General features: G+C 38.1%; 1 protein-coding gene across 4 annotated transcripts in view; it reads left to right on the top strand.

Moving 5' to 3' along the window:
* The window catches only part of Dync2h1 (dynein cytoplasmic 2 heavy chain 1), a 258,114-nt gene that overhangs the window by 118,656 nt on the left and 122,846 nt on the right, over positions 1 to 16,612 (top strand). For 3 of the 4 annotated variants that reach the window (XM_031344730.1, XM_031344732.1, XM_031344729.1), the window contains exons 65-70: positions 4,142 to 4,162; positions 5,067 to 5,165; positions 9,737 to 9,860; positions 12,981 to 13,144; positions 15,065 to 15,184; positions 15,695 to 15,829. In XM_031344730.1, the coding sequence (XP_031200590.1) occupies positions 4,142 to 4,162; positions 5,067 to 5,165; positions 9,737 to 9,860; positions 12,981 to 13,144; positions 15,065 to 15,184; positions 15,695 to 15,829 (663 nt within the window). The remainder of the gene's footprint in view (positions 1 to 4,141; positions 4,163 to 5,066; positions 5,166 to 9,736; positions 9,861 to 12,980; positions 13,145 to 15,064; positions 15,185 to 15,694; positions 15,830 to 16,612) is intronic. The other variant, XM_031344731.1, reaches the window with a different exon arrangement.

Genomic DNA, 16,612 nt, shown 5'->3' with positions numbered 1-16,612 from the left:
CCTGCTTCATCTCATGGTCTGTTTCCTTCATAAATTTTGTATTTCACTCTTAACTTACAAAAAAGTTCTAAAATAAGAAAATAAATTTTAGGTTACAAGTATGAAATGAACATATGTATATTTTGTAAACTTGTTTCATGCAGTGTGTGTTTTCTTACAGTCAAAAATACTTTTTTGACAGCAAATGTAAAGCCACATTCAAAGCCATGGTTTCAAATGCCGTAGTCTAAAACTTATGTTGTCGAGTGCCCGTTGCATGTATACATTGAGTCCATTTTGTTTGCTGTCTTTGCTCAGCCTTCCTGTCTGTCCTGCCCTCTCTGCTACCTTAACCTCCCTGTCTCCCCACCCTTCTTCCCAGGACCTCCCCGTTGGCTCCCTTCTCACATTTATACCTTTTTGTTTTCTTTTGGGACTTGATGAACAAATTGTAAGCTTTTAATGAATTTTGTTCTTATCATTAACTTGTACCTTTCACATTTTGTACATTTGCTTATTACATATATATGTATATGCATACATATCTCTCTCTCTCTCTCTCTCTCTATATATATATATATATATATAGAGAGAGAGAGAGAGAGAGAGAGAGAGAATGGAGGTCAGAAGACGTCATACCAGAGTTTTCTCCTCCTCTCTTGTGGTCAGGTTTGGGCACCAGTGACTTCACCAGCTGAGCTATTCTTGTGGGTCCATGCAAATTACATACTAACTTTCCTGCTTAGTGATATGAATTTATTTTTTCTCAGTAGCTTATACTTTATAACACTATTATTTTTTTCTCCTTTCTGAAACCTTTCTCCCTGGACATATTTTTCTTTTCTCTAGTTTCCTACTTAGCCCCTAGTGGTGTGTGTGTGTGTGTGTGTGTGTATTTGTGTATTATATAAATCTTATATAATATATGATATATATTATATATAATATACATATTTACATATATATACATTATATGATATTATCTTGGTTTGGGTTCTGTTTATTTCTTTAATTTTGTTTTATTAGAACTATTAACTGTTCATACTTTAGTTCATAGTTTAGTCAAGTTTTTAAACAACTGGAATAAGTATCTGGAGTCCCAGCTGCTCTTTTAGATAACATGTAGGACATATTGCCCTTCTCTGTTTTCTGTCACTCTATGCCCTGTCTTTGTTATGCTTGTCATTCTTTCCTTTAAGTTTTCTCACTCATTCCTTCTTCCCATTGTAATAATCAAAGAAAGTACTAATTTTCAAATGTTAAGCCTGCCATAGTGGCACACTCATGCTATCTTAGCCTGAAAGGCTAAAGCAGAAAGATTTTGAGGAATTCAAGGCTACATATATGTAGTGGGTCCATATCTCTAAAACTCAAACCAAAACAAACCATAAACCACCCCACAAAAACCATGATGGTTCAAGAATTATTTCCTAAAAGTGGGTGATAATGAAGGTAAGCCTTTAGAAAACATGGTTGGGGGTTGGGGGTGGTTAATAACTGAAAAGACAACTGTCTTCAGAATTGGGTTTGATAGTCAATATGTAAAGTTGCTTTTGAATTTAATTTTAATATGTTAATTTTTTGAATATTCATGCACATTTCTAATGTACTTCTTCAATAAAAAATCTCTTGGAAAATAGATGCGAATGAATTTGCCATTATAGTAAATATTGTATCTTGTGGGACAATAATGGGGTTCTGTGTCCTCTCAGAGCTAGGGCCACTAGGGGAAGCTGGACATAGGAACTTTGACTGCATGCACCCCCAGGGAACCACTGGGCGGGCTGTGAGAAGCCTCATGACCCTGCTCCAGGGGTGGGAAAAGGTGCAGTCTGGGGTCCCTGCAGAACTGATGGAACTGACGGAGTCAGGCTCAGACTCTTGGGCACCACAGACACCGCTGGGTACCGTGGAAGAGCCAGTTCTGGGGTCCCCGGACCTGCAAGAAGGCCAGGGACAACAGGTTCTCCGTCTCAGACGTCCTTGTCTTGCTTGGGTGGCTAACTTGGTTTGTCAGGCAGCCTTGGCTGGAAGCGCAGGGAGGCTTCCTGGCAGGACACAGCTCCTTAGGGAAAGACCTGTTCCATTGCTCCGGCATGGACAGAGGATCCCTTGAGAAGAGGCAGTCCATGGTTTTAAGGAGTTTATTGTAGAAAGGCAGAGAGAGGGAGAAAGTAGGGAAGTAGAGGCTGGACATGGCCACATGGAGAGGCGGGAGAAGGGAAGGCAGAGAGGGGGAGCAAGGGAACAAGAATAAGAGCAAGAGGATAAGAGATAAGAGCAAGGAGGGGGCAAGCAGCCCCTTTATAGTGGGCTGGGCTGTGCTGGCTGTTGCCAGGTAACTGTGGGGAGGAGCATACCTGGCTGTTGCCAGGTAACTGTGGGGAGGAGCATACCTGGTTATTGCCAGGTAACTGTGGGGAGGAGCATACCTGGTTGTTGCCAGGTAACTGGGGGGGTGGAGTCCAGACAGCATACCAGGAGCTTTGGACATTGCCTATGTGACTTATGGCCACACACCTCTCTGCAGGGGGTTGTGGGAGGTTGTAGCTACAACAGGAGCCAGGGGCCCAGGAGGCATGGCCGACCACCTACCATACCTTAGGGTCACCGGTGTTCCAGGCCTGTGCTTGACTGGGGACCAGGCTGTCTGTTCACAGCTCACCATCCCACAGTATCACAGTCTAAGATAGGATAGAGCTGAAATATGCTGTAGTCAAATGTGTGGTTGGGAAGTACAACTATGAACATACTAGGTGTGGTTTGTCAAATTATGAAAGGACTATTTGCATATCATGTTATCCAGATTGGCTCTGAACTTACTATGTGGCTAAAGTTGACCTTGAACTTCTGGTCTTTTATGTATAGTCTTAAGTCAAGATGGTGGCTCCCTCTACCTTAAGGAGTAGATGGATTTGATCACAAATAACTGTCTCTACCTTTCATTACCTTTGGCTTTTTCTGACTTCCCATTGACCAATTTCAGAATTTATTTTCAGATCAAAAGGTTTCCCTCCTTACTTTACCCACTTCCCCATCTATTAATCTTCAAAAAGGACCCATATGATCTACCTGTTTAGAAATTCAATGAAATGATAGGTGACTACTATTTGTGTGTGCCCCTGTCAGAGACCTTGACTGTATCATGCAGGGCAGGCCAGGCAGCTCTCCATTATAAACTCTTTCTTGTCCTCTCCATCCTCATGCTGTTTTGCTTATTATTTTTGAGGGAGGTACCATAATCTTAGCCTAGTAATTCTGGGTACAAGTCTATGACTTCTTGTTACTGTCTCCTCAATTTTCAGTTAGTTATTCTCTAGTCTTACAAAATGTATTTCTGAGGTATGCCTAGAAGTGTGCTTATTTAGACTCACCTCTAGTCATTTCATTTTGTATTTAGAAGATTTCTCATGCCAGCCAGCACCTTCCACTTTGTGTTGCATGTTTTCTTTTCTTGAGTGATGCTCCTGAAATGTTAATCTGCTCATTCTGTAGTTTCCATTAGTATATGCCAATAACTGTCTATTTCCTGCAGTTTGAAACTTTCATTACTTTTAGACATGGGTTATGAAGTTCTTCATGATCAGGCAGTCCTTATTAATTCTTACTTCTGTCATGTTAAATGCATGATGTATGCCCATACTTTCCTAACCCAGCTCTTCCAGATTACTGAAGTTTTCCAAATAGTCAACTTTTGTATCTTCTTTTTGGTTTATCCCCTTTACCTAGATAATCCTATCTTGGCAAAATTTGACTTTGCTTTTCCTTCCCCCTACTCCAAATGTGTCCTGTGTATCTTATGTGCTTCCTGATCATGCACTTTTCTTCTTAATTGGATATGAAGTCATTGAAGGTAAGGGAATACACCTTCCTCATTTCTGGCTTCCTTGTCTGTATTCCTGTGGTTGTTACCTAGCATGGTAGGTGAATGAATCTGTAAATGGTAACTTATCACTTGTAATCGGCTACAATGTGTTGTGTAAATTTTAGCTGCATTTTATCACAGAATACATAGGTAAATGTACCTTAGAAATTTTGTCTAAAGTTCTATGAAGAAGTGTAAGTACAGTGAAAACCAACCTTTAGGTTTGTTACACCACATACTTTGCTTAAATGAGAAGGTTAAAAATATTATCACATTTTTTTTTCCTGACTGCATCAGATTATTGGTTTGAAGTCACGGGTAAGAACTTTTTCAATTTTAAAAGTAATGAATTTGAAGGTATGAGAGAGTTAATGGAACTGTGAGATTTTTATTACTGAATATTAGCATAAAACCAGATCTAAACCCACAGTGACACTGAAGAGGGTATTTACTAGCCAGGAGTTGTGCATTGCACAATGACGCAGTAAGAGAGACTTCTAGATACAGATGCCTAATGAGAAAGTGTGGCGTTCCTTGTCTACAGAGAGCCTGAGAACCACAGAACAGTTGCTCTAAAGTTCAGTGTCTGTATCGTGTCTCCAAATGCTGAACTGTGTTGTGATGGCCTTCCCTTGGATGTTGCTGAAGTGACTTGTTGGACACAGTCCAGTCTCAGCATCGTTCCCACTCTTCCTTGTGCTCCCTCTGTCTAGAAATTGTGTTGTTGTCGCTGTGGTAAGAAACACTCTTTAAAAGAGTCACTAGATAATGATGATTAAGAAATATCTTATGGCTAATACATATTTTATGTTTTTATGTTGCCTCTTTTTATTTGCTCAGTTAGTGCTGTTTGAAGGCAGCTTCACTACTAGTGTGAGACATACTATGTAAGTGAGTTCCTAGTTCTTTAGATCCCGATGGACAGCTTATTCAGTTTTCCTTTAAGGAAATTTGCAGAGTATGTTCACTTTATTGCAGTTGGATTTAATTATTTACTATTTGTTCCTAGTAATTTATCTATGTGGCTTTTGATGCAGATACAAGCTGCACCTTCTCTTCCATCTTGAGTCTTATGAGTTGCATATATAAAGACTTACTTTCAGAAAATTTTGTAATTGATTTATAATTTTTAGAATTTTGTAATTGATTTATAATTTTTAGAATTTTTTTGTATTTAAACTAAAAACTACAATTATCTTAAAATAATTTTTTTTCTCACTAGAGTCGAGTGTGCCCATTTCTGATAGATCCATCTTCTCAGGCAACAGAGTGGTTAAAGACACATCTGAAGGACTCGCATTTGGAAGTTATTAATCAACAGGTATGCACTCTCTATAATTTAGTTCCTCCCTTTGGATAAAGCCTACAGTGAATACAGGTTAGGATCTATAATGAGAAGACATATGCAGAATGAGCTACATGCAGAGCTAGTTGTGGGGATCCAAGAAGAGTAATCCTCCTAGATTCAGGTCTGTCATTTCTAGTACAGGGGGAAACATATTTTTGATGCTAGTGACTCATTGGAGCCCTGAGAGTTTTAACAGTGAGTAGTTACAACTCTTCATATAAGAGGTTAAGGAAATAGATGCTGACACTATGCCATATGGAATTGCAGACTTAAGCTTAGTTTAGACAATAAAAAAGTCGTTTGATCTGCCAAGAACCATCCTCGGCTTGGAGAGGAAGGGTGTTCAGGAATAGTAGAAGATGGGATAGGGATTTTCAGAGGGGAAACCAGGAAAGGGGATAACATTTGAAATGGAAATAAAGAAAAATCTAATAAAAAAAAAAAGAATGACTCAAAGTCCATTGTGGATACAAGCTGACAGCCCTGTGTTCTGCTTGTGATGACTCTGCAGATAGATCTAGACAGCTCAGTTCTTGAAAAATAAAAATAAAATAAAAATAAAAATAAAAGCACAGTCTTTTATTTACACATCAATTTAATCATTACCCCAGGTTTTCTTTAGAATATACCATGAATCAGCATTTTATGACCTTAGCCCCTTGATTCTTAGAAAAAGACAGCAAATACCTTTTTTGTTTGTTTGTTTGTTTGTTTTTAACATAGAAAATGATTTTAGAAATCGGCCTGCCTCTGTAAGCACAGACAATAAGCTAGCTGGATGGGATCTTGCTCAGAGATTACCATTCCCAACACATATATATCTAAACTTGTTCTTTCCTAGGCTGACCATGAACTCAGAAATCTGCCTGCCTTTGTATCTTTCTGGAAAGCTGACTGTAGTACAGCTGCCATTGTTCTTTTAGGTCTTTTAAACCCCTCATACAATTCATATTGCATTCTTATATTTTGTATAGTTGATAAATTATATATAATATATAATACATTATATGTAATTTTTATCTATTATCTATTATATATCATATGTATATGTTTGAACTCGTGTTTTCAGAGTTCTTTCCCACAGCTTTAAGGAAAAGTTGAAGGTTTACCATTTTGCTGAGGAACAGACACACCCTCACCTCCTGGACTGATGGAGTCATTAACCTTGGCAGGGAGAACATTCCCCAAGAATCTTGACAGGAAGAACCTCCTTGAAGGACAAGCATGAAGCAAATAGACACACTCTTATACAAACAAGCCTTACACCTAGCAACTGTCAACAATTGTAGAGGTCTACACACTGCTGGCCCTGCTCCAGGGACAGGAAGATGTCACACTGTCCCTTCTAAGGCAGACATGCAGAACTCTGCACTGATCTTATAGCTACTTCTGTTTTCTCTTTCATTTCCTATAGCAGATAGAGATTTAGATTTTTATCTTTGTAGCAGTTTGTAAGTAGAGTAGAAACTTGGCAGGAAACATTTGTAGCATGGTGGACATGAAGATTTGCTGTTCAGTTGGTACAGGATTGTTTCCAGGCGTGTAGAATAAGAGTATTGTAGAGAAATGCTTTCCACAGAGCTGATGAAGGATGCCAAGATCTATCAGATTTATACAAGTACTGCACAAATTCAGAGGCTGATCATAGCTCGTGAGCACACTGAAAAGTATAAACATTAACAGAAATCACCCTCATATAACTAAGCTCAAAGCACCTTTGCTACTTCAGGGGAAAAGAGCTTTACTGTCTGTCTTCCCAAGGAAGGGAGATAAAAGACGAATGTCTCTGATCTATGCAGTGGAGTCCCACAGTGCAGGGTACCTCTGTTGACCTCCACAGTGACCCTTTCTAGGTTTCTTGGTTTCTAGATAGGTTTGGTTTTTGGAACAATGAGTGGTCCTTAGCCCAGAATTGTGTTAATTTGCTCTTTTTTTTCCTTTTTTTCTTTTTATTAGATATTTTCTTTATTTACATTTATTTAATGTAAATTAATTATTTATTGTTATTGCCTTTCCTGGTTTCCCTTCTGAAAACCCCCATCACCTCCTCCCTCCCCCTGCTTACCAACTCACCCACTCCCGCTTCCTAGCCCTGGCATTCCTTACACTGGGGTATCAAGCCTTCAAAAGACATAGGTCCTCTCTTCTCATTGATGACCTAAAAGGTCATCCTCTGCTACATATGCAGCTGGAGCCATGGGTCCCTCCATGTGTACTCTTTGGTTGGTGGTTTAGTCCCTGGGAGCCCTGGGGTTACTGGTTAGTTCATATTGTTGTTCTTCCAATGGGGCTGCAAACCCCTTCAGCTCCTTGGGTTCTTTCTCTAGCTCTTCCATTGGGAACCTTGTGCTCAGTCCAATGGTTGGCTGAGAGCATCCACTTCTATATGTGTCAGGCACTGGTAGACCTCTCAGGAGACAGCTATATCAGGCTCCTTTCAGGAAGCACTTGTTGGCATCCACAATAGTGTCTAGCACGCATCACCAACAGAATACAAGGGATAGAAGAGAGAATCTCAGGTGCAGAAGATACCATAGAAATCATTGAAAGTCAAAGAAAATGCAAAATGCAAAGAGCTCCTAGCCCAAAGTATCCAGGAAATCCAGGACATAATGAAAAGACCAAACCTAAGGACAATAGGTATAGAAGAGAATGAAGATTCCCAACTTAAAGGGGCAGTAAATATCTTCAACAAAATTATAGAACATTTCCCTAACCTAAAGAAAGAGATGTCCATGAACATACAAGAAGCCTACAGAACTCCACATAGATGGAGTCTCTGGTCTCTTTCCTAAGTTTTCTACCTCCAGGGTTGTCTCCCTTTGTGAATTCCTTATTGTTTCTACTTCCATTTAGATCCTGGATGGTTTTGTCCAATTCCTTCACCTATTTGGTTGTGTTTTCCTGTAATTCTTTATGGGATTTTTGTGTTTCCTCTTTAACATCTTCTACCTGTTTACCTGTGTTTCTTTACCTGTTTAGCTTGTATTTCTTTAAGGGAGCTATTGATGTCCTTCTTAAATTCCCCTATCATTATCACGACATGTGATTTTAAATCAGAGTCTTGTTTTTCTAGTGTTTTTCGGTAACCAGGGTTTGCTGTGGTGGGAAAACTGGGTTCTGATGATGACAAATAGTCTTGGTTTCTGTTGCTTATGTTCTAAAGCTTGCCTTTGCCATCTGGTTATCTATGGTGTTAGCTAGTCTTGCTGTCTCTGACTTTGACTTGTTCCTCCTGCAAACCTGTGTGTAGGTCTGTACTCCTGAGAGACCAGTTCTCTCCTGGAGAAATTTGGGTGTGGAGAGCTGTAGTATAGGGTCAGCTTTTGGGTGCAGGCAGAGACCAGAAAGATCCTGTCCCCAGCTGATCCTTGGTTCTTGTGCCCTAATGGCTCTATGAAAGTCCCTCTTGGGCCAGGAATTTAAAGAGAAGTTGTGGTCTTACCTGTGCTTGCAGGTGTGTAGGCTCTCCTGGAAGACCAGCTCTCTTGGGCAGTATTTTGTGTGTGTAGCTCTGTGACACAGGATTAGCTCTGGGCACACATGCAGACCCTAAGTCTCCTGTCCCAGGCAGCCCCTAGGTTCTTATGTCCAGAGAGTTCTGGGTAGGTTCCTCTCAGCAGCAGTGTGGGTCCTGCCTGCACTCATAGGCCTGGCTGCACTCCTGGGAGGCTTTTTCCCTTCAGGTACTATTTGGGTATGGAGCCCTGTGGCAGAGGATCTGCTACAAACTGAGAGGGAAATCAGTCAGAAGGCTCCATCCTGTGCTGCCCCTAGGTTCCTGTGTACTGAGTGTTCTGGGTAAGTTCCTCTGAGCAGCAGTGGTGGTCCTACCTGCACTAATTTGCATTTTGATTGCTTAAGATGGAGAAATACCCTCGGGTTTTAGTGTTCATTCAAGTGACAGGAAAGGTGGCTTGTCAAAAAGGAACTTAGGATTCTAATGAAAGCACTGAGAAATGGGGTAGGTTGGACTCATCAGACTGTGAAGTAACAGCATTTCTGTGCTGAACTGTTAATCTTACAATTTTGATTATATTTAACTTGTTTTACCCAAAAGAATAAAAAGGTTGTGTTCATATTTTCCCATTATAAAACTAAAGATTTTCTGGAAAATCTTAATACTGAACCAGCATTTTATTTGTCTTGTTCAAAATAATTCAATAAAGCTAACCTTAACTTAAGAAAAAACAGAAATGCTTTCCACATTATTTTTGTAATTCACACTGGACTGTACACTTAAGAGTTTCATAGGGAAAGAAGAAGAGCTTGTAATACTTGAATTTTTTGTCACAATATTTTTTAAAGCATTATTTTACTTATGTGTCTACTTAAAATTTAAAAACTTTAAAATATTCAACTAAAACAATTTATTACTTAAATATATGATAACTAGAAAATACCATGAATAAATTAAATTAGTATTATAGATAATAGACTTTTAAAACTTTAAGTAATTTGTCATTATCTTTATTCATTGTTGGTAAGGACCTTTATAAACATTGAGATAAGGAACTAGTATGTGCTTTTCTTTATTACCACAGGACAGTAACTTTATCACAGCTCTCGAGTTGGCAGTACGTTTTGGGAAAACCCTCATCATACAAGAGATGGATGGGGTAGAGCCTGTTCTTTATCCACTGCTGAGACGAGATCTGGTTGCTCAAGGTAAATGTTTGAGTGTTTTGAGTTTACTATCTTTTAAACTGGTAAAGAGAGAAAACCAGACACAGGTTGTTAAGAGTCTCTTCTGGTGGAGCCACATAAGGCATGATGAATTGCCTCAGGCACATGGTAAAGGGCTTGGGGGACAGAAGAAAAGTATCAGAGCACACACTGTGATCATCTGTTGTCCTCGCTGTTGTGCCAGCATTTGTAATTATTGTCCTCAGAGAAGCTCGTGAGAGGCTCACTTTTCACTCAGTTACTATGTAAGCGTGCATTTTCTGCTTGTAGTTAAAGAGGAGCAGGTGTTTAGCACACTGGGTATATGTGCAAATAGTTTGAGCAGCACTAACTGCTCTTACCAGTGAACCTGGAAATCCTGAGATTTCTGAAGCCCACAGTCACAGATGCTGCTTAGTTTTGCAGGTAGGCCTTTATGATGATGTCTGTGCACAGGCACTAAGCCAGAGTTTCCTTCCTTTTTTTCAGGTTTTTGTGTTTTGTTGTTTTTTTGATCTCTCCATTTTCTTTTTTGGGATGATCTCTCACTGAATCTAGAGTTCATGAATACTGCTAAAAAGGCTGGTCAGGCAGCTTTAGGGATCTGTTTGCCTCTGCCTCCCTAGTGTTTGGATTGTAGGCGTACACTGCCATGCCTGTCTTTTTATGTGGCTGTTGGGCATTCTAACATGGCAAGCATTCTACTGACTGAGGCAACTTGCCTGCCCAGCGTACTCGCACCCCTAAATCCAGTTTTGTGAGATTAGAATGTAGTACATTATAACTTGAAGAATGTCTGTGTACAAAGTATATGCATATATATTGCAGATACATACACATGCATATACTGCTCACATAACCACAACATATATATGGATAATTGGTTCCTCTGGCCTCATGTGACTGTACTTTCTTAAATCACAGTAGTTGATGATCATAGGGTTTGGGCTCTTTGCTCCCCTTGTGGAAGCAGGGAGGAGGGCAAGGCTCCCAGGGCTCACAACACTTCTGTGGCTGGTAGGAAATACTCATGAATTCCTTCCATCCCCAGACAGTCTATGAGACAAGCAGGTGACTCAGGAGTGACATCCCTGGAGTGTAGTAGGCTGTAAGGCAGCCAGGGCTCGCATTGTGTGGTTGCACATAGGTTATCCAGAGGACTTCCCGGTGGGGAAAAAGCCTAGGAATTACCGTTGTTCCTGTAATACCCTGGAAACTCTTGGCTCATTCTTGTAGATTTGGATTGAATCATCTCTTTGATCTATATGCATTGTACCCATCTGGTACTGACTCAAGAAAGGTTATGTGGCAACTTACTCTGAAGCACTTTTAAGTTTTGCCACGTCAAATAATTCTGTATGCATGGCACTTGAATAATTTTCCTAAGTGTTACATGTAGACTTGAAATTTGTACAAATTTTGCTCTTTTTTGGTTCAATTTTCTTTGAAGATCATTTATGTCATATTGGTTGTGTAGTGCAGTTCTTTATCACTTTAAAAATGTTATTTTGCTCAGTCTTGTCTTGAGGAAAATACCTTAAAGTCAGTTTTGAATTAGTTTCTTTTCCTTTTGGTCTTTCGTTTTGTTTTGTTTTGTTTCTGCTTTAAGTATTTTGAATCTTTCATTGTCATTATGAAATGTTCTGTAAATCTAGAAGTCTCTCAAGTTTGACATTCCAGTGCTGTGTGTGATGCCATAGCTTTATAGACGAGTTGTGTTTGTCTGTGTTCCCATTCCTATGACACATGCCTGTGAAAACCAGCTGAAGGAATGCAAGATTTCTTTTGACTCCTGATCTTGGAGGCTCATTCCATTTGGTTGGCAGTGTTTTTCCTGGGCCTATGGAGAACTTTGTATCCTAGAAGTTGGGGGGTCCAGGGGAAGGAATCCTGGAGCAGAGTTGTCCAGTGTGGGTTGGTGAACCGGATGCAGAGATAGTAGTTAGGGTCAGATATATTCCACGGTGGCACAGTCATGGGATCCGCTTCCTTTACCATGGTCCCACTTTCTAGTTCTCCCACCCTGTAGTAATCTACTTACAGTTTTAATTCACCATTAAACTAAACCACTGATTATATTTTTTGATAATTATCATCCACATAGATGTGAGGTGATACAGTAGTTTCCATTTGCATTTACCTAATGTTGAACATACTTCATTCTTTGTTGGCAATTTTAGTGTATTCTTTGGAGAAATGTTATTCAGGTCCTATTACATTTTTAATTGGGTTATTTGCTTTTCTACTATTCATTTTCAAGAATTCTTTATAAATGTTGGATGTTGTCTTTAAAATGGTTTGCAAATATTTTCCCATGGGTCTTCATGACATCTTTTTATTTTGTAGATAATGAATATCTTTATAACTATTTCTTGATTTTCATTTTATTATAGCTAAGTAATTATTCAGATTTGCATATTCCTTGCTTTTCATTTTATTACTTCTAGAGTACTAGCACAATAAATACCTTTTTAAAGTTATATGTTATTTATTTTATTATCTTTTCTTTTTACAAAGCATTTTTAGTTACTATTTAACAGTTTCATAGACGCATACAATATATTTCAAACATATCCTCTAATTTGCTACTCAACTAAATAATTTTGAAATTGGGAATAATGCCTCATTAAAAGTGTCTACTTTTGAAAATTATAAACAACTATTTCAGAAAAAATTGGAATATGAACAGTTACTACCCATTATAAGTTGGTATCTCATTGTTACTTCTATATCCCAGGATCAAGTTAATATTATTTGATCAGTAGAAATGATAATTGAGCATTTAGGGGTTTGCTGAGTAGTCCCGTTTTGAAGTCTTTTGCACTGTGTTAAAAGCCTGTGATCTCTGCATCAGAACCTGCAGAGGCTGTTTGATGTTCTCTGGGAACTCTAGGGGACAGTGCAAGTCCCAAAGCAGAGATGGTGTGTTGTATATGTATGTTTCCACTTTCAGTAAAATATAGCTTTTGCATGTTAGGGTGTTTGCCTTGATTGTTTTTGAAAGCTGCCATACAGTTGTTTTTTCTAAAGTCTGTATGTAGAAATGCTTAAAAACAGTTTTTCAATATTTATATTGGAAGATACAAAAGATTCAAGCTGACCAACTGTGTGTGTGTTTGACAGGACCTCGGTATGTGGTACAAATAGGTGACAAGATCATTGACTACAATGAAGATTTCCGCCTTTTCTTGTCAACAAGAAATCCAAATCCCTTTATCCCACCGGATGCTGCATCCATAGTGACTGAGGTGAACTTTACCACGACAAGAAGTGGACTTCGAGGACAGGTGTGTGGGCAGGACAGATCAACAGAAACTTGTAGAGCTGGGTTTGTTCAGCTCATTAGGACTTTGAAAACAGGATTTGAAAATTAGGATTTGGAAAAAAATCTGTGGAAGTGAAGCATTCAGATTTATTTTATCCTTTATTAGATTTCTACTTTTTGTTCATATTGCTGGCTCTTGTGATATAACTTATTTTGCAGTCTATTTCTATTACTTTTGATAAAACTTGTATGGTAGGTAGTTCATAGAGATAAGACGAGATTTAAAGTTCTAATTAAGAATGATGAAAAAGTGCAGTTATTTGATGCAGGCAAGAGGTTCTGATTCCTGAGTCAGTATTTTATTTTTACAAAGAATTTTTTTTTAGTTAGTTTTAGAGATTATAATTATCATTTCCCTGTTCCCTTTCTCCCTTCAAATCCTCCCCAATGCCCCTTTTTTGCTCACTTTCGAATTCATGTCAACCAGTATCAACCACTGAAAGCGATGTGTCTTTGAGTTCATATTTTTCTATCTGACTCATCAGTTTAGAATTAATATTTGAGTTTACAAATGATTTTTTTAAGTTTATAAACTTTTATTAATATATTCTTAGCTTTTCTCTAGAAAGAAATATGTATTGATTTTTGAGTTCCATTGTTTTTATTTAACTCATTTAATGGTATTCATCTTCCTCTTTTGCTCTCCATTATAGCATATATATCTATTAATTTTTCTTTATTGCAGTTTAAGAGCTACTACTTCAAAATATTCTTTTCTTATACCATAAGCCTTCCCAAGTATTGCTTATGAATTATATGCTTTGCATTATAATTCTTAAATATCAATATTTGAACAGTTTCTCTGAATTAATTGACAAGACTGCTTCTTTGATTTGGAAGCTCAACTTGGTTGGTTGGTTGGTGGAAGAGAAGTGCAAGACTTCTTATTACAAGTGCTGATGAAGACTATTCTAGTATGGCTGTCCTGTTTGACTTAGTGTTAGATAGTACTATGGCTTTTTGCAACATACCATTTTAGTGAGTGGGTAATGTTTTTTTCAGGGTTGTTTAGATGATATAATATTTTTGAATTACATTTATTTGTGTACACACACACACACACACACACACACACACAGAGTACAGAATGCCAGGTCAGAAGACTAGACATAAATTTCTGTATCCCAGAACTAAACAAACCAGTCCAGGAAAAACCAGGAAAAACCACAGCCCACAGGCAGCCAGTCAGAAGCTGCCCGCTGGATGGCCCAAGCCAACAATAGTTTAATCAGCAGTGGTTCTGGGAAGTCCCCCAGAGCGCTAGCCAATTCATAGGACACCTGTACTCCTAGAGATAGAGCCAGCCAATCAGGATGGAAGTCACCTTCTCTTCCCTGGGTTTCCCCTAGCTGGCTTTGAACTGAGCCTGCAAGCTTACCAGCCTGCGTTTGCATACAACTTGAATCTGTGGTGCTATTCTTTGGCAACTCATGGACCCTTACAGTTTCTCCTCTCACCATATAGATTCTGAGCGTCAAACCAGGTCATTAGACATGGTTCAGGTGCCTTTACCTACTGAGCTATCTCACGGACTTTGATAATAAAATATTTTAATATTTCCTATGTCTTAAGTAAATGTTTATATCAGTAGCTAATACATTCTCATAGCATTTGTATTTTAATCCAACTGTAGAGTGAAATTTTTCATACTTAGTAAATGCTGTGATTTTTACATATTTAACATTGTTTTAAACATCCATTTCTGTTTCGTATCAGAACAAACATGGAAATGTCTTACTTATACTTAATTAGAAAGAATCAAATGATGTCCCATTTATTACAATACTGTGGTAGCTACTCATTTTCAAGGCCTGGTCAGGAAAAGTATTATGCTGTTTTAAAATCATTGCTGGAATTATGTTTCTTGCTTTTCTTTTTTAAGCTTTTAGCTTTAACCATTCAGCATGAAAAACCTGATCTAGAAGAACAGAAAACAAAACTATTACAGCAGGAAGAAGATAAGAAAATACAGCTGGCTAGACTTGAGGAGTCTCTCTTAGAGGTGACAAGCTTTCATAGTGGTTTTCATATTCTTCCCTTCTTTATCAAACACATGCTGCAAGTTTTGTAGCACATATGGTATATCTTCACAGTTCTTGTGATTTTTTTTCCAAAGTTATACTAGTATGTGTTAAAATCAAAATTTGAAGAAAAAAATGCAGATTTATCTGTCAGAATAAAGCTCTAAAATTTATAATTATAATTATAATTATAACTAAGAAAAATTGTTTTAAACTAATAAGTTTTTTATTGCATTATTTCATTATTCATTTTATACTTGGAATTTCTAAAGGCACTAAAAATTAGTGTGAAAATATAACAGTATATATAATTGTTTACTTTTGGTTATTATGTTGATAAACATAAAACATACAGTTATTTGATATAGGAAGGCTAAGTGATGTTGTAATTCTTTTAAAAATATTATCACCACATTAATAGTTAATATGGGCTTCCTTTCATTGGTTATCTTAATTGTATAATAAATTTTATTATTAATTTTTCCTTTCAGACACTTGCCACATCTCAAGGCAATATTTTGGAAAATAAGAACTTGATTGAATCTCTGAATCAGACAAAAGCAAGCAGTGCTCTTATTCAAGACTCACTTAAGGAATCTTACAAACTCCAAATTTCCCTTGATCAAGTAATTATTTCCTTTGTTATGATTTTTACATCAGGTTTTCTTAATTATTTGGGTGAATTTGGTAGGACATGTGCAGTCAGATCTTCAAGGGAATGATTTTACCAGGAATGAAAGCCATTTAAAAATACCAGAACCTGGGATGTGATTCCTGTTCTAGGGAGGCCGTTAAGATGCCACTTACACTGAATAAAGTCAGCTGCTCTGTCTACACTGGCAGGATAATATACCACATTGCTACTTAAGGTAGAGATGTGCTTTAGGATAAAATAATATTTTAAAAAGGAGTATCAGCAAAGATCTTTGCTATTTGTATTAGTCAGCAGTCTACTGCTTGAATAAATACGTGAGAGAAATGAACTTATAATAAAAGGTTTATTTAGGCTCACAGTTTGGAGTACTGGAGCTTGAGGTCAGTTAGCTCATTGCTTTGGGGGTTGTGGCAAGGAAGCATATCATAGTAGGCACATATGTTGAAACTCTTCATGTCTGTATGAGACAAACAGAGAGACAAGAGACACATGGGGCGGAGGTGAGGAGAGGGAGGGAGAGATTGAGAGCAGGGGAGTGAGGGGGAGGAACAGGGTCAGAAAGTCAGTCCTCTTTGTAGGCACTCCATTCAATAAACTGAGACCCCTCCACTGCCTGACACCACCATGGTGTCACCATAAAATAAGCCTTTATCATGAAGACTTTCAGGGATATTATAAATCCAGACATCTAAACTGTGCTACCATTTTAGATGCCTCCCTGTTTTCCTTCTGTCTTAGTCAGGGTTTCTATTCC

This window comes from Mastomys coucha, unplaced genomic scaffold (assembly GCF_008632895.1).
Source record: "Mastomys coucha isolate ucsf_1 unplaced genomic scaffold, UCSF_Mcou_1 pScaffold23, whole genome shotgun sequence".
In the NCBI taxonomy this organism is placed as follows: Eukaryota; Metazoa; Chordata; class Mammalia; order Rodentia; family Muridae; genus Mastomys; species Mastomys coucha.
The sequence above is the reverse complement of the archived record's forward strand: the minus strand, read 5'-3'. Positions and strand labels throughout refer to the sequence as shown.